Source organism: Wolffia australiana, chromosome 5, assembly GCF_029677425.1.
Source record: "Wolffia australiana isolate 7733 chromosome 5, ASM2967742v1".
Taxonomy (NCBI): domain Eukaryota; kingdom Viridiplantae; phylum Streptophyta; class Magnoliopsida; order Alismatales; family Araceae; genus Wolffia; species Wolffia australiana.
This window is the reverse complement of record NC_135839.1, coordinates 21,624,093-21,642,446: the sequence shown is the minus strand read 5'-3', so window position 1 is coordinate 21,642,446 and position 18,354 is coordinate 21,624,093. Positions and strand designations below refer to the sequence as shown.

The 18,354-nt window shown below is 40.9% G+C and overlaps 1 protein-coding gene across 2 annotated transcripts; it reads right to left on the bottom strand.

The window, feature by feature from the left end:
* Nucleotides 1-669: 669 nt before the first annotated feature.
* Nucleotides 670-18,347, bottom strand: EMB2410 (embryo defective 2410). Of its 2 annotated transcripts, XM_078576142.1 has the most exons (25): nt 18,180-18,337; nt 16,165-17,930; nt 15,832-16,050; nt 15,418-15,616; nt 15,234-15,293; nt 14,225-14,329; nt 9,642-9,782; nt 9,164-9,226; nt 8,576-8,806; nt 8,380-8,463; nt 7,447-7,601; nt 6,823-7,348; nt 6,562-6,732; nt 6,397-6,456; nt 6,034-6,156; nt 5,596-5,871; nt 5,007-5,072; nt 4,725-4,847; nt 3,585-4,409; nt 3,234-3,514; nt 2,906-3,159; nt 2,309-2,547; nt 2,028-2,219; nt 1,623-1,895; nt 670-992 (listed from the first exon to the last, which is right to left on the bottom strand). In XM_078576142.1, exons 2-25 carry the CDS (start codon nt 17,805-17,807, stop codon nt 846-848), a joined length of 6,456 nt encoding a protein of 2,151 aa, XP_078432268.1. In that variant the 5' UTR covers nt 17,808-17,930; nt 18,180-18,337; the 3' UTR covers nt 670-845. The 2 variants fall into 2 exon arrangements, 1 of the variants encoding a protein (XP_078432268.1); XR_013581654.1 differs by lacking the exons at nt 670-992; nt 1,623-1,895 and having other exon boundaries at nt 2,081-2,219; nt 2,309-2,408; nt 2,513-2,547; nt 18,180-18,347.
* Nucleotides 18,348-18,354: the final 7 nt, after the last annotated feature.

Sequence of the window (18,354 nt, the reverse complement as noted above, 5' to 3'; positions counted from 1 at the left end):
TTATTCAAATCAATCCCCAAAACTACAAATCCCCATAATCTCGTTACTAAATTAGAAATTTCATATATTATTAAAATCAATGTATTAATTCATTTCAACCATGAAATTACGTTTTAAATATATATTACACCATGAATTAACATGATTGATCTCAAAATGCACGGTATTTGATATAAATCATCATTTCCGAGATTTAAAATATTCAACCTCTCAAGTTTACTAGCTATGTAAGATGGATCGTTAAGGCATATATACTTGCCTATTTACTTACTGGCATGGATGAAATTCTGATTCTTAGTCATTTAAACGTCACAATAAATTGGAATCATTTCTGTGAATAAGTTGTCTATGCTGGTAAAGTTGTGCTTGTAAGATAATATATCTTCGTTTAAAACCTAAAATGATGACTCTTCACCTGACCACATTTATTTCATACATCCCTCATGAGTCTTATTCTTAATCGACTATTCACATTATGAAGGTATCTCTCGAGACCAGACTATCCGTTTATTATTGTTTAATATTTCATAATTAGACATGATTCATTTCATCATTTGTAACTGAAAATTTGACCAACGAAATCCTCGGTACATATTTTCTCATTGTCTCGATCCAAGGATTGCAATTTCTTTCAAGAATTCACAGTAAGTTTTGGATTATAGTCGATAATGATACATCCAAACTAATGACATCAATAAATATGTATGTACATGGTGAATAGCTCAGAAATAAGATGAGATTTTCCACAATCAAAGAATGAGACATGATACCACAAAGCCTATGTACATTGCTAATTTACATTTTAAGAATGGTGGGTGACTTACCTGAGAGATTTTCAGGCCAGCTCAATCCTGGGAAGAGGCGGAGTATTCGAACAAGAGACGTGGAGATGGGGAGGACTGGAAAAGGACGCGCAGGCGGCTTGTAAGCTTATATATTAACGTACATTGCATGGCCATCTCTGAGTCTTTCATCTGTCTCAATACCGAAGCCTGAAGAGCACAACAAAAAAAATTTCGATGTTAATTCCTAAAGGAAACAATCGTTTAATCCATTTTCTTGAAATTTCTCTTTGCATAATAGTGACTAAATAGGAACTTTCGGAAGTGATTAAAAAGTTCCGAAATGAATTTTCTTAGTCGTGTGAACGCCATCTGCATAAGCGATATGATGTAGTGTCCAAGCAAGGGATATCATAATTGGTGCTTATCATCAGCAACGATGATGATGTGAGCACGACGATGTGGTCGCCATCATCCCTGTCATTCCTCCTTGTCAGGATGACAATAATGATGATGAAACCGTTTGACGTCCTCTTTCGTTGTCTGCAGGACAATGATGAATATTACAAGGCACAACTTTCTTCTATCGTCAGCATCCCTTTGTTGACCTCACGCAGATGACCAAAGATGATGAGGAGATTGTCATCATCATTGTTAATCATGTCCTGAAGGATGACCAAATGATGATGGGTTTTCGGATGACGATGAAGATTATTTTCATTAACAGCAAACGCATTGGAAGAAACAATTACTAAATAAAATTTTAATCAAAAACTTGACCACTCTCAAGAAGAACCAATAAAGATCCGAAGATGTTCTTTCAAAAAAACTGAAATATACCTGAAGATGTTTTCCTAGCTGAACTTCAACTTCTGCGCCAAAAGAGATGTTGTTTGCAATAGATTTGAGCGGATCAGCAGTGGGCTCAACGGATAGCATGCTTGGAATCTGAGGAGCATACACAAGTCTCCATCTTGCGTGACCGAACTCCCCTTTCCCTTCGATTCTTGGCATTAACTTTCCTAGAGCTGCAGTTGCAAGTTTTTGAAAAGCAAGCTGGCCGTCACCTTCGAGTAAAGATTCAGCCAGTTCACTCTCAAATACTCTAGCAGCCTGCACCAATTTCAAACGATTGCTTTATATGTAATCAGCTAATTTTTTAAAATAAAAAAACTAAAACTCTCATCAAGATGTTTTTATTAGAAAATCCTCCGCATAAACTGATATGGTATTCCAAAGTCATACCTCAGTGGGCGAGAGAACATCTTGATCAACAGAACGTAATGACGTCACTACCAGACTGTCCTGCCAGTTACTCGCTCTACTTTGCACCTTAAATTGCCATTCAGACCCTACCAAAGCTAGGTCTAGAATCGGATCTAGGCCAAGATCAGGCTCAAACTTAGCGATGTTCCGGTGCTCGCGCTTAAGCCTAACCTGTAGTACATAAGAAAAAACAATCGATAATTAAATAATTAAAAGGACGGAAACGACTACTAAGTGTTTGAGTCCTCTGAATCGATGACCTGGGTGGCTACAAGGTCAACTTCCCCGGTTTCAAATGTCAAAGTTCCTTTCGGTCTTATCCACTTGGGACTGGCCATTCCATTAAGTTCTACTTCGCCACTGACAGCAAAATTGAGAAACAAGGGATAAACAATCTTCAGGTACGGCCCGAGCAGTAGTTTGAGGTCAGTTAATCGAACATCAACTCCTGGGGTAGTTTGCACCTGCTCGATTCCTTTTTCAGTCTCGGTCATTTTACCTGTCAAAATATAAGTAAACAACTAAAGTTATTGAATGTGATTTTACATCTCAGGCTCTATTAGTTTGACATTACTGCAACAAACAAAAGAAAGATAGCCAAGTTATAAATAATATTCATACTTTATGATTGTAAAATAGAAGTGAGACAGTGGTATAGCCACGATGGAGAAAACCATACGAAATTATCCATTGAAGAGTATACCACACGACTAAGGCCATGCATTTAAGAATGATATAATTTATTACTTATGTTATCGAGAAACCAAACCTTCACACATAGGCTGAGGGGATGATAACTCCTTCAAGGATTTGTGGAATTACAATGACAACAAAATTATGAAAATTGATGCACCTACCTAAGGACCGAGGCAATTTCTTGACAGAGGAAGTAGTTTCTGATCCAAAGAATCGTGACACATTCCCTGAGGTATTTAAAATGCTGTAACTTCCAGCAGAGAAGCTTGACCCTTTTGATGCCACTGTTTTCAATGTCTCACCGTCTCTCTTATCATGAGGTATATATGCCTCCCCATGGCTCAGTTGGATTTTACCAGAGATATTTGGTTGCAAAATGGATCCACTTATCTGCATCTGACAATCGACTCGGCCACTGCAAAAATAACAAAATTTGGTTACATTCCAAAAATGCAACTTAACGAGGGCTAGAGAGAATTGATGGAAGACCTCATGATATTCTTTGCCTGCACTTTCAGCTTTTCGCATTTCAGGTCAATTTTATCGGTGTGATACAACTCACTGGCATTGAGAGGAAGGTTTCCTTTGACAATAACTTTCCCCTTTCCGCTTACTCTGCTTTCCATGGAGCTGATACATAGCCTGTTTGATTCAATGAGGACTGTTCCACCCAAGTTCGTCAGTGGCTGTGGAAGCACTGGCGAAGATACAGACGCTCTGTGAAATGATGCTGAACCGTCTAGCACCGGTTGCTCAACAGTACCTCTTACCTGTAAAAGTTAGAAAAAATCTCTTCGGGAGTGAAATAAATGAAAAATTAAATACACTCTTAGTGCATACCTGAAGGGTGACATCAGCATAACCATGGAGCCACGTAGCATGAGGAGATAACGCTGTGATCAACATCATCCCGCCATCTTTGACATCTGCATCAATCCTCACCTCTCCATCTTCCAATAGGTTCCAATTCAACCCTCTGAGGCTTTCTGCTAACTGCACATCCCAACCTTCCTCAGTTCTCTCTCTCACAATGTTCTTCTTGGAGGTTTTATCAACCAATCCCCGCGCTTCATCCTGCATCCAGCTGGACATTGGCCCTCTTGGATCACTTTCTCTGTCATCCTCCTCCACATTTTCAACTTGGGAATAGTTATAGCTCAAGGGCACGCTTCCCTGAATGTGCACATGCCCACTTTGAACGACAGGTTCGAACTTGGCGTTGAAAAGAAAACGGCTAGTTGGGGTCAACGAAGCAACAATCTCAGCACGACCCAAGTCAATCCCCCCGACAACCCCGTCAAGCAGCCTCACTTGGACATCACACTCTGGTTTGGCAAGGCTTCCCCTAAGATCTCCTTCCATGTGAAGAACACCTTTGATTGGGGATAACATCTGGCAGAGAGAGCGTACGGAATCTGTGGCAGCAACCTCTATGATTTGAAACACCGTGGGAACTAATCCAATTGGGAAATTTAGAACAGCAAAATGGAGGTTGGTTATTGGTCCTAACAAGGTCCCATCTGCATGGAGAGTGGCCTTGTCTTTCTGGATGAAGATTTTCTCAAGACGCAAGCCGTCATTGTTGCTGTATGCACCAGCCGCTAGGACTCGCTGGGTTCTGTACGTTCCCCAAACCCAGTCCTCTCCATGAAAATCAAACTCTGCCTAAAAATCAAGAAGATTAAATTGAAAAGGTTATAACAGTTTTCAGAAAAATTCAAAATCAATTTTCTATACTGGCGAAATACAAGCGAAATACTAGCGAAACAGATTAAAGGAAGAAATACTAGCGAAAATAATTTTAATATAAAACATTGAATACTTTAAAATGAATGAAATTCAGGCAAGTATAGTTTACATCTCAAATCATTTCCCACGGATTAGAGCATCAATTACTAATCCAAAGATCTATTTATATTCTAGTCATGCCCGCAACGCGGTGCAAGAAGAAAAATATTATAGTTTAGGTTTAGAACTCACCATCGTGTCACCATTTCCACCGCCACTGGCATCAAGAGACCCACGCCAGGAACCTTGAAGTTCAGAAAGCCCGGGAATGTCCTCTGAAGAAACATCATCTGACCAATGATGGTTTTGAATTTCCTGACCAGAGGCCAATTTTAGGAAAAGTATCAAGATGAATAAAAATTTGGCGCAATAGAACTGATTTTGATACATTCAAATGCAATTAAGGGCATAGGTCAGAAACATTTGAAACAAACGACAAGCATTCCATAGAATACAGAATTATTCAGCACATACCTCAAACAGACCGCGGAGTGTTTCAGCAGAAAACCCCATTTGTTGCAAATTTTGAATGAAATAATCCTGTATCACCAAAGCCATGATTAACTTTTAGAAACAAGAGATGCCATACAAAACACCCACCAGTGCTAATTTATGATACTAATATACTAAAAATGTAAGGAACATTTGATGTCTTAAGTACATAACTACAGGCCATAAAAGAAGTAGAATGGACTTTCTTCTAGAAAAAAGGGAGTGGATTGCCAATAAACTTTATACCATTTTTCAGGAGAAAAAAGCCTAAGGCCTCAATCTTGAGTTCATCAAAGAAAAACATAACAAAGCCAAGTAGAGTTTTCATTGCACATCAAAAAGTTTAGGGAATATCAAACAATTTACTTGTGTCTGGGTTACTTGGGGAGCTTTTTGACTCGGTAAAATAGATACCAAGTTGTAAGATCGCACTCAGAAAAAGAACTACACGTTGTTAGCATGACCCAGGTTAACGATTTCTGAGTTCTGGAACAGGTTAGTAGGGCATTCGGCGATAAGGGAAATGGAAACATGAAAAATAAAGCATATTGATGAGACTTCAGGGTTGAACCTTTGATCTTGATCGAACAGCGGGATCAGTACTCCGTGAAAGCAGCCTTGCCAGAGGAAGCATCTCAAAAACCTCAGCACGAGGAACTTCAAGTCTTATGCGCCATCTTCCCATTGAAGAAATAATGTTGCCAAGCTGTCCGGCAACAGCTTTCCCAAAAATCCTTCCGCTTTCCTTGTTTGAACTATAGCGATCACGAGTTCCAGGTAACACATATTCTCCTTGAAGCTCATAGTGACTTACAGCTTGCTCTAGTACAGCTTTCTCAACTGTGATCTGATCGAAAAGGCATCACTTTTTTATTAAGGTCGATTCCTGTTTTTTCTCCAAAATAATATCTTAAATAAATATATATATAATAAGACGAGATAATATTGAACCAAGTAAGAAATCAATCGTAAAAAGTTATATGATAGAAGAGAGCAATAGGGAACTGACAACATCTCCGCTCCATCGGGCAGCCACATCCAGAGCCTCCCCAAGCACACCACTGAATTTTGGATGAAGTACCGAAAGGACTCCATGTCCTCTTCTCTTCTGAAAATTAAGCTGAAGCTCTGCCTGCAGAGAGAATAATATGCCCATGTAAAATATCATGAATCGACTGCTTAGACTCAAAGGGATAAGTTACATCGATTTACTGAAGTATCCATTTTTTAAGAAATTTACTTATGGATTCATTTTTTATAAGAAAATTCCTAAAGAGGTCATACATATATCACATGATAAAAAGAATTTTAAGATGAGAAAAATTGTCTCAGAAAGACAAGACCTGAAGAGCAACACAGATTAGAAACATACTCTTTGAATTGTTCCACGCAAAGATGCAAGCTCTAATTCGTCGAGAGGCAAATTTCTCACCTGGTGGAGCAGAAAATATAGACATTTCAGAGCAAAAAAAAATTTCGACGACAAAAAAGAAAACTGAATTGTTAAGAGAGGACCATCCAGAAAATGAGGGGGAACCTCTATGTTAGCTGAATGCTCTGGTTGATAGAAAATACTTGCTCTTAGTTGACCTTTCTGGATTGAAAGAGATACCAATTTTCGATTTTGGGTGGCATCTTCTGCCCCAACCAAAAGAGGACCACAAACCAGTATTGAGAAATTCTCATCGGGCCTACCCACGGCATCCAACTGCAAACAAGTTAAGAGAAAAAAGATAAACGTAATAAAATAATAAAGAAAGAACGCTTAGTAATCACTGTAAGGATTCTGCGAGTATACCTTCATTCTTGTGCTTGAAACACTGAAAGATCCAGCCAATTGGGGAGCTAGTATCAGTTGGTTCAACTTTATTCCTGACATAGAAATTTCACCAACTAGTCTTCTAGACTGTTCTAAATTGACCTTGTCATCAAATGCCTCATGGTTTTCTGCCAATTCCTTCTCGCCAACAAGATTTTTGGGTTTGGCTACTCGTCCCTGGAATTTGATTCGCCCAGTTGCTTTCAAGTGCATAGGTCTCGGTGAATCGAAGGACATTGATGGAATAAAGTTGGCAAATTCAAACCCCCTCATCCTCAAATCCAAGTCAACTCCCTCGACAATCAGTGGCATTGCTCTTCGGAAGTCCAAGTGGCCTCTTTCAAGCAAAGGATCATTTCCATAAACAGTCTGTACTTTCATATACAAATCAAATGCGACCGAGGAAGAATTGACTATAGTATGCTCATGAGCAATAATAATGTTTCCACGAGCATCTGAAAATGAATCTTCCGCGTTTGGAGCAGACCATTTTATATCAAATCTCCTGAACAGGAAAGAGGAAACAAATCATATGGGAATAGCTAGTGAAAATAACAATGGGTATGACTTTTTGGCCAAGAAAAAGCATAGTTATAATATTACGGTTTCAAAAGGGATCCGGATAGTTTGGTTTCCCCATGTAGTTCACCAATCTTTAAAGGAACAGGATGACTATTGGGCAGGTAACGGTAGATGGCCTTATCAAAGAGAACGGTGCCTGATAAGTTTACATCCATAGCTGAATCATCAACCTCGCCCTGTTACATAGCATAAAGAGAGAGACTAACGAATTAGAGCCAAAGAGTTAAATCTAATTTTGAAGCCGTCAAGGAGTTGATTTCAATCAACCGCAAAAAGGGTGATGTATAGCAGGGTTTTCAAAGAGAAAATGAGAAATAAAATATCATGTTTAATTAATTTAGACTGGCCTAGAGGATACGAATCTGGAATTGGGCCTCCGGCCTGTAATTTTCAGAAGGTATACGTGCACAGATGAAAGAGGAATGATGGTTTTAATAAATAATAGTGTGTAAAAATGAGGAGTGAGGATGTTGATAAATTTCAAAAACAACAGAGACCATAGTCCAGCCATCAGCATTCTGTCTGAAAGTAGATCACAATACTGCGACGAAATATCAGAGTGCCCTGTAAACTTATCTACAGAATGGTGATGCAATTTTTTTTGAAATATAAAAGGGGTGAACACCCAATGAATCAGTGAACCCCCCATCAGGACCTTAAAGTCCCTTCAACATCAATCCAAATGCAAGTCGACAAAAGCAGAAAGCAACCATATCATGGGCTGACCTCGGCACTGTCGCAACAGCTTAGGGTTTTGACTAATCTACAGCAAAAGCAGTGTTTATTCAAGATTTACTTTTCAATTTAAACAGGTCAGCCCATCCGCAGAACTTAATCTACCTATTTTCGTTCAAAGCACCACATAAACATTTACCACTCAAGTTCAACGTTCAGCAACTATCAGGACAGACCAAAATTTCTGGACGATGTGAAGTCATCATCTCCTTTTCATACCTCTGGACAAATCCAAGCATTTCCCGCGCCTCTAATTTCTCCACCATCCAAAAGCATTCCTCTTATGCCGTACAAGTCAGCAACCTGCAGGTTAGCATTGGGCTCAGATAAAAAGCAACCACCAAATTTGGGACATCGAACTGCATGGACAGGATCATTGATGATGCATCAGTATGAAACTGGTGTCCCCACTTACGCAGTTATCCGTGTTAAAAGTGAAATTAGCAGACACGTGAGAAAACGGAATCCGATCAAACGCAGCAACACAACCAGCTTCTTTGTTCTTCAGTACAGCCTCGGATGCAGGGGACAGCAACGAATTACCATCTGAATAAGGAGTTTTCCTCGAAACCATTCCACTTCCGACAAAAATAGGAGCGTCCAAGGGTCCTTGACAGTTGAATACAGCAGTGACTGAGCCAGCCAGCTGCATGATGGAAAACAAATTTTAGGAAGACAGCGTTCAGTGGATGGCTTCCGATATTTAATTTAAGGGTTAAAAGATAGAGATGCAAAGCAAAAGTCCGGCAACTCTAATCAACGCAACCATGGATCTTTTTTGAAGTAATAAAGGCAAACTATGGATACGACACGATTGTGATCAGGTTGAAATTTACTTATAAGGTTTTTCAAAATAAAAATTTGCTAATATTATGATTCAATAAAATTACAGAAGCATCAGACCCTGGAAAGGTGATCATAAAAATCTACAGTTGAAATTCCCCTGGAATAATTCACAATTACATCAAGAATGGCATAGCAGGAAAAGGACATGCAAACCTACCGAGAATAGTAAGGGCTTCATCTTCAAAGTCTTCATAAGATCGTTCACTTCAACACATGGCACCTGCAAAGAAAGGTTTAAATAAGGTCTTCAGGAATTTTCATGGATAATCCCGTTAAGCAAATTTAATAATTGTAAAGAATATCAATTGGAGGTGCGTAGATGTGTACATTTTTAAATATGCCAAACGACAAGACAATTATAACTTAAGTTCATATGATGAACATTCTGTCTTTTTAAGTTAACATATTATGTCCATTTGATAAGCGCTTTAAAACTATAAAATGTCACGACCCAGTGACCCAGATACTGATTGCAAAAGATTGGCACGCTTTAACCTGGTAAAAGTCAAAACTCTGGACTTTTCGAAGTAATTACTTGGGCAAAAGCTATGAGTGTACAATTGATCCATTTTGGCTTGATGTGCGAAAACTCCGAAATATTCAAATCAAAGGTGCTGAATAACGACACAAATCACCTGACACATTAGATGAAACTCTCCATCATCTGGGTTGATACCAAAATCACCCGACGCTTCCAAGGGAGCATGACCAAACATGCCACTAGCGTTGTGCAAAAAGATTCTCTGCCCTCTAAAACACAAACTTGCTTTAACGCCCTAGACAAACCAAAGAAAAGGTATGTGGTTATCATAAAACGATTCAAATCAATCAATTAATACTTCAACTTCCTCCTGAAAAATTCACCATTACACGTGTGAAACTAATCTTTATAATGACAGCAAAAATCCTGGACAAGTTAGAAAATATAAAGAAACTAACAGTGAAAGATGAATAATGAACTGGTTTCAATCGTGAATCTAGTAAAAATGGATAGAAAACGAACTACAACTGGACACGTAATATGAAAGAAGCACTAAAAATCAAATTTACATAATATTTTTCTTGTCGCATTGGCAAATGAAATATCAGAAACACACTGCTAGTTTGTAGAACAATAATTTATCTGAGTTGAGATTAAAAAGATAATAGACATTAACTTAACCAGATTTTTAAACCATGCTTTTCTCAGAACGTTTGGCTCATCTAAAGAGAAAGCAAGCATCCATTTCTTAAAAGCAACATAAGTAGTTGGCATCAGCAACTTAAGCAAGGCATGGGAGAAAACAGGCCCTCCAAGTTTGGGCCATGCTCTGCACGGATTAGAGGCACAAAGAGATGATGTCAACAAATCCATGGCTACACAGGAGCCTGAGACAGCAAAATTATTCCCCCATGCCCATTAGGAGACGGAACCACTTGGAGACGGATGAAGTTGAGCATACCCATTAGGAGACGGAAACCAGGCCACCTGGAAAGAGGTGATTTACTTGAGCGTCAAAATTCTCCCAAAGGTGACAGAAGACATGGGAAACCACTTGGAGGTGGAACTAGGCCTGAGGCGCGGAAGCTGCCTCTGGGCAGATTGATCATGAAGAAGGACCCCCTGTGCAAATGCATTAGGTACACAAGGAAAAAGTTGTTTGTGAGGGACAAGACAGGGGCCCCTAAAGGTGTGGTTGATCGCCGAGACGGAAGTTTACACTTCTCACAGAAGGGCACGACAGAGCAGAAAGGTGAATCGGGTGCAGAACAGGGGCCAGACATAGTATTGGAAGGGAAAGACCCCAATGTGATGGTGAGCACCGGGAAGACCAGCATAATGGTAGAGGCCAACAAGGGGTAGGGAAGCCAGGTTGAAGAGGTTCAGTGCTCCACTAGCCAGGTACAAGTGCAGCAGCAGCTAGATATGTGAGGGAGCAAACACAGGTAGGGGTTGTGCCTGCTGACCCATGAAGTGAATCTCTTAGAACGTGGGTTCAGTCATGAGACAAGGAAGGGTATAGTGGGCCACGGGATTTGCAAAAATGGGGACCTAACGGGATTTACAAGAGACCATGTTGGAGAAATATGAGGCACGGGATTGGAGGACTGTGCGACATGATTTCATTGAGGGGTTGCTTGGCCTTGAATGTAGTAGAACGATCCGGCAGTTTAGTGGTGGCCTGAAATGAGTCAATGCTTTATGAGGAAGACTCAAGGATGGGTCAATTCTGTGTGGCGGCACAACTAAAGAGGAGGAATGATGGCCTTGAATTTGTTGTCATCTCAGTATACGGCCCAGCAAACCTGTTGTTAATGGCATCCTTTTGGGGGGAGTTGGCTGGGTGTTGCCGAAATTCCAGGTTTATCATTGTTTTTTTGGTGATGACTTCAACATGACATAAGGGGCAGCGGATAAACCTCATGGAGCAGGCGACCAAGACCCCTGATCTGAGGCCTTTTGGGCATTCATCGCAGAGGAGTCTCTAGAAATGGGACCAATGGACTGTGTGTACACTTGGAGGAGCATGGCAGGTCCTACATCCTTAAATCGATTAGAGCATGGCAGGCCTATTTCACACTGAACTCCATATACCTTATTGTAGCAACGGTTTAGGCAAACATGTCAAGGTAATTAGGGATCTTGTTAGACCATTCCAATCAGCATTTATTCCAGGCCGACAACCGGTGGATGGTGCAGTTATAGCAGCAGAGATACTTGGGAAGAGGAAAAGAAAGGAGGTCTAGATGTTTATGTGGAAGGTGGATTTCACAAAGGCATGTGACTCCTTTGATTGGGATTTCTTCTGGACATCCGTGAAGTAAAGAGATTTTCCAACAGAATGGATGGGGTGGATCAAGCGATGCATCACACTCCACTCTTTCACCAAGTTGGTGAAGGAGCGCCCTGAGGCGGATGGATTCAACCGCAAAGAAGGGTCAAGCAGGGCCACTCCCAGCACCAGCTGCTTTTAGTTCTTATGGTGGATGCCCTTGCACAACTCAATCTTGTGCCCACGTCCTGTTGAAGGGATTTCAGGCCCCCAAATTCCCCAATGGATATCCCTCTGCTGCAAAATGCAGACAACGCCACATTTTTTATTGAGGGATCAGTGGTGAAGGACAAGAAACTCTTTGCAAATCTAGACCTTTTGCAGAGGAGGAAAACCTATGCTCTAGGACCTTGGGGACGCTGATTGAGACATTACCCATGCAGTATCTAGGTCTGTTGTTGATGGAGATCGTCTTAAGAACATGGACTGACAGCTGGTCATTGAGAGGGTGAAGCGGAAGCTAACGAGATGGCAGCCAGAGTTTTTTTGAGGTGTCCTGAAATTACTTGTGCGGGTCCGCAAACGCCTAGAAGACATGATGAGGAGATTTCTATGGAAAACCTCAGAGTTGGGGGAAGAGAGATAGCACTAGTATCTTGGAATGTAGTCTGCAAACGGTGCAACCTTGGGGGGGCTTGGGGTATTGAAAAAACATTTTATGAACCAAGCCCTATTAGCTAAATGGGTAGTCAGACTCATGGGAGCTGATATAGATATGGTTACGAAAGTCCTATTAGTTTGACAAATAGCTATGGGCCATGGATGGACTGGGAAAGGCTTATATGATCCATCAGTGGGTTTATGGAAGGAAGAAGGCTCGACAGCAGGCCAACCCCGAAGAGCGGGGCCCCCCCAGGTCAACACCTACTTAACCCCCACCTCTATGGAGGTTAAGGAAGGAAATCACATTGTGAGTTCTCTCCCTCTCTCCCGAGTAATTTCCCCCCCTTTCTCTTTCCCTGACCGGTCGGTATTCTCCCTCTCTGGTGCTTGCAGGTCAACATCATCTTCCCTTGCCAAGCAACAACTGTTCGTCTGATCCTTCGTCATCATCTCGCCGTTCCCGTTCTCTCTCTGTCTATCCCGGAAACCTCTCTTCTCTTGCTCCCTGTTGTTCTCTTTCTTGTGTGACATTGATCACCTTCGATCATTGAATGTTTCTATGTTGAAATCACAACTACAAGTGAGATCCGATCATGTCCCCAACCCAGGAATGTATCTAGCAGGGGCTAAGGCAGGTGTTCCCTCAAGTACAATAACTTTTTATACCAAGCTGTGGACGGCATTGTATTTCGCAACTGGTTAGATGATTAGTCAACTAGAGGCACACTAAGGGAAAAGTTCACATGCATGTTCGCCACGGTTTGGAAGTATTGGAATGTCACATGGAATCCACACTTGGTTGATAACCTTTCAGACCAGTGAGCCAAGGATTATGAGGATGCAGCAGTCCATATTGCATTTGAGACCACTGCGTGGGACACTAGAGAGTTGGGGTGAAAAGGCATATCCTTCTCTATCTGGGAGGAATTGAAGCAGATTATACAAAGAACAAGCGAGGAGGAACATACAACCACCAGTGCTTATCGCGTCATATGGAATCTAAAGATCCCCCTGAAGGTGCAGACTAGTTATAGATTGCACTTCCATTTAATAGTGGTGACACAAGTCCTGAGGAAGAGATGGCTCCTGGAAAACTCAACAGTGCCTGTTCTGTGCACAAGGGTAAAAAAGACTATGTTCATCTCTTCTTTGAATGCACATCTGCTGGGGCAGTGAGGGCCAGCCAGACAATCAGTAGTGATTGTCTCCTCAGAGGAGGTCTTTTAGGACTCTTTACAGGACAGCGTATCTAGAGGGCAAGAAGAGCTTAGATTGCCATTTTCAATGCTCTGGGCGATATGGCTCAACTGAAATAAGGTTATATTTAAAGGAAGGGAGGTATCCTCAGACAGAGTCATACAAGCAATGGTGACTCTTCTCTTTTCTTTGTTTAGAGAGATGTGATCAGAGGGTGTGAGGGGCCTTTGAATCCTGTCTATTCATTGAGCATATATATATATATATATATATCACACCAGGAAGATCACTGATCTTGGTTGATCTTCCTCTCTTTTTTCAAAAACAAATATAGATCTAACCAAGAAAGCTCATAATTTTTTTTTGAAGAAAGCTCATAATTTTTTTTTGAAGAAAGCTCATAATATTACTTTCAAAAGTTATCTGGCGACCATATGGTATGATAGTACCATAATTTTTTTTTTTGAAAAAAATGATTGGACCATAATGAAAAGTTAAAGTAACTTAAATTTTTTATCATCACTTTTACGTTATCAGATCATCGAGTTTGTGATGGGAAACTTAATACAACTACTGGTAGATTTAGATAAGAATTGCCGACATACTGAAAAGGATGATGGGGCATCAACTATCTGAAAACCCAGGTCGCTAACGTCAAGTTGCCCATGTAGATCAGGAAAGGTCTCCCCTCGCGACATGCATAAATGAACCTGGAGAAGGATAATGTAAGTTGTGATCCCAAAAGAAAAAAGGGAAAGTACAAGTTTTCACACGGATAGTCTTATGAATTGTTAAATCGCAAATTTCCTTCAATGAACATAAGTAACCTTTAGAAATAATATAAAGCTCCAAATTTATGAATCAAAATGCCGTATTGTAAAAATAAATGATGTATTGTACAGATTACATCGCTTGCCAACCTATCTCTAAAAGATGAAAAGATGAGTGTTGCAGGAAAACTGCTACTATTTAAAAGGAGATTTCAGACAGTATCTTGGGGACTGCTGCAAAGGGAAAAGTCACGCCCAAGGAAACAAGAAATGGAACCCATAAAAGAGTTCTAGTAAGCGAAATGACTAAGAAGCATGAGGAGAAAAAGAGAAAAGATTTTGGATAGAAATCGAAGGTAACAAAAAAGGCCAAGAATTATCTATTGAAAAAAGGGGAGAGGAAGGAAAAGTAAGATAACACATGAAGCGATTTCTGAAAGGAGAAGGTTTCAAGTAACATCTGCCGCATGGAAATTATTATCAAATGAGAAAGTAACAGACAATTAGGCGAGAGGCTGTCACTTTTGTCTGTTTATAAAGGAGAGCGTTCAATTGTATTCTTCGAAAATAATCGAGATAAATAACCCACTTCCATGAGATGAATGTTACAATTTTATCTTTCAATGAAGAACATTCTTCTCAAGTGAGCATTAATGCTTAGTATAGGTCTTCTGTTAGAGTCTGTCAAGAAATTACAATTGAACAGGATCTTGGTAATCTCATGGAAGTAAAAACGCAGATTTCCAAAAAAAATCAGGATATCGCCTAGTGGTTCCAACAACCGCAAATCGGTAACGGGGGAAGGAACTAGATTCGAACCAGAACAAAAAGAACAGAGAACCACCTCCCCTGTTGCTCTCCCGTTGGACCACCTTATTGGAATGTCAAGAATCCTCTCAAAAAGCTGCAAGGCAAAAGAAAGCGTCAAAGAGCTCTAAAGCAAGAGCATATCTGAATGTTTCAAGATCCAGATATTGAAGGAATACAAAAACATGCCATTAAAGGAAACAGTATAAATCATATTATACCGGAGCAAATAAGTTTACTATCTTTAGATTGGCATGCCAGTTCTGTTCGATGGTATCAACAAAGACGTCAGTGGACAGATATCCCCCATCTCTAGACATTAAATCAGATCTCCACTCCATGCAGCTGCCACTAAGTTGCACATGTATACGACTGTAGTGATTTTGAAATTTCACATGGCCATCAACGTACTCCATCTCTCTATAGGAACAAAAAAATAGAATTGTCAGAGACCGCTATTCTCCCAGCAGGATCCAGTATATGCTCAACAGAAGTGACGAGTGATGTACCAATAGATATTCTACTGGGTTCAAATATCTACTGAGTTGTTCAATAAAAAATGATCGGTTGAAAGTAAAATTTCATTGGGCTTTGCTTTAAAAAAAAATGGCCTCAGACATTTTGAGAGATTTTACCTGGGTTCCTGATCCCCAAATCCTAGTAGCATGAGACTTCCCCCGCTAAAATGCAGGGAATCCAAAGTGACAGGGAGCATCCTCTCCACACTCTCAGTGCGAACTGCATCCATTCCTCCAGAAATTTCATCCCTCTCATCATCACCTTTGGAATTCATCGATGCCCTCCATTTCTGAAGTTGACCGGAAAAATACTTGTCCAAAAAACCTTCTGTCGATCTGGAGAATGAAAGGCATTTAGCGTTGAAGTGTGAGGCCCAGACTGGGAACCTTTCCCCAGATTCCGTTCCGTGTGGTTTAAAATCTTTTACTCCATCAAAGAAATTTTCATACCTTTGACTCGGTAAGTCGTCAATGACACTAAAGCTCTTTGTTGAGTCCCTTATACCATTTCCATGAACTTCCCCAAGATTCCCTCCATGAATCGCGGAAACACTGCTCGTCATGTTCAAGGGCTTCTTCAGTGTCGATCCTACCCTTTTATTGGGAAATGATCCGCCATCATCTGGCGTAGATAGTCCAGTTAGTTTCTTTGCAATCAGTATAAACGGAAGATATATTGAGCCAAAGAGATCTGCTGCTCCACTGGAATCTCGACCAAACGCACTGCTTTTTCCACTCATATCTTCAATGCAATCTTTATTTGACTTTTTGGTCTCTTCGCGATCCACACAAATCTCTACCTGATCCTTCATAGCAGTAACCTGATATTGATGTTCTCCATTCCCATTGAGCATGTACACTGCAGAATCATAGATTCCATTTCTTCCATGGTTGTTGAAATACGCTTGTGCGGCCACCGCACTGCGCTCGAGAATTCGAAGCTTCGACAAAAAGAGAAGTTCTGCAGAGATTTTCTTGTGAGCCTCCCTCTTAAACTTGTGCCTCCGAAAACCAGATTCTGCCCTTGGCCAAAACTTGAGCCAAGACCTGGATGATTTTTTTATACCAAATGACCTCTCGAGCTCTTCATGTTTCAGGCCATACTCGATTCCCATATCCATGGAATGATGATCCCCCCAGTGTAAATGATCATCGGCGCAGAAAAAGGAACTGGGATTAAGCGACTTGAAAGGGCTGTGCACGGAATCCTTAAGCCCTTCACCTGAGGCTGGCTTAGAATATCGCATGGGAATAACATATCCCAATTTGGAAAAATCCTTGGCTAACTGAGCCCTTTCTTTTGCCGACTCAGAGGCACCATTTTCCCTGGCCATTCTCCGAGTCTTTGTGCGAAAATCGATACCCTCCTCCGAAGAGAGCCTCTGAGAAACGTGATCCGAAGGCGGGGGGATGCCCAACCATGAAAAATCTTCCTTTTGGGCAACAAGAACATTTGGCTTTGAAAGAACAGCATCAACCACTATCTTTCCTCTTCTCACACTTGCAAATGGACGAACTCTAATCTTAACAGTAGGGAGCTCGGCACAAGAAAATTCTTCACGATGTGGCCCAATGGAGCAAGATTCTAAGGTAATGCCGAGAGGTGAAATGCCCCGGACCTTACCAAAGTTGATATCCCTTTCAAGGTGCTCTGAAAGAATAGAACAAACAGAAGGAAGAAGATGCTTCTCCACAAAACTCCTGGTCTTAAAATGGCCATACCAGAGCAACAATCCCACAGTTGAAAGAACAGCGACGAACATTGAGCATCTGATTAGAAATAACCCCTCCTTCCACAGCGGTCTGAAAGATCTTATCAATGCTTTACTTCGTGAAAAAGACTCCCCCATGCATTTTGTTTTAGACCAGCTACGTGATGATAAATTCCCCAGGAGAAATGTGGTGATAGGTAAATTTGCCCTTGAAAATTTAGACCATACATGTTTATCCTGATTCTGCGGTAAAAGACTGCAACGAGACACCGCAGAGTCTTTCCCCCTGATAGCAAAGCAATTTTCATAATTCCTTCTTCTGCAGGAAGAAACTGGAATCGAAGAGCCAAGAAAAGAGCTCCGGAGATTTTCTAAATTCATTATTTTCCAGAGTATTTTTCCCCTTCCGCCCTTGTAATATCCATTGACAGGGGGGACCAAGAACACTGCCTCAGCCCCCTAAAGAAGCATCAGAAGTAAAATACTTGGGCAAGCATTTGGCGCCTGAAAAGGAAAATATAAACAAAATCAAATTAGCTCCAATACCAAAGCCCGACTTCAACATTGAAATTTCTGCCCTCGATGAGAATCGGCGCAACCCTACATCTCCCGTCAAGCCAAAAAATCAAAACAACGAAAAACTAATGAATTTTCACGAAACCGAAGAATAACAATGCCATTGAAAGACGAAGAGCCCACGGATTTCTACGACGACACTTCACCAGAAGAAGACTTTCTGAGATGAACAAGAACCTGATTGGAAGCGGAATCGCGTAGACAAGGAGCGGCGAAGAACCCTTCTTCCCTCGCTTCGCGAAAGTTCCGACGGCCGCGGGAATAACCCCCCGTCAGAAACCTCGGTCTCTTCTCCACTCGTTCATCTCCGCTCCTCTCCGCAGAAGAACAAACAACAAGAAGAATTCCCCAG

Excerpts from the sequence above, each read along its gene's own strand:
- EMB2410 (XM_078576142.1), bottom strand. The coding sequence starts at position 17,807 with ATGAATTTAGAAAATCTCCGGAGCTCTTTTCTTGGCTCTTCGATTCCA. Across the intron at positions 15,617-15,831 it reads TTTGGGGATCAGGAACCCAG|AGAGATGGAGTACGTTGATG; the intron begins GTAAAATCTCTC and ends TTGTTCCTATAG. Across the intron at positions 3,515-3,584 it reads ATGCTGATGTCACCCTTCAG|GTAAGAGGTACTGTTGAGCA; the intron begins GTATGCACTAAG and ends TAACTTTTACAG.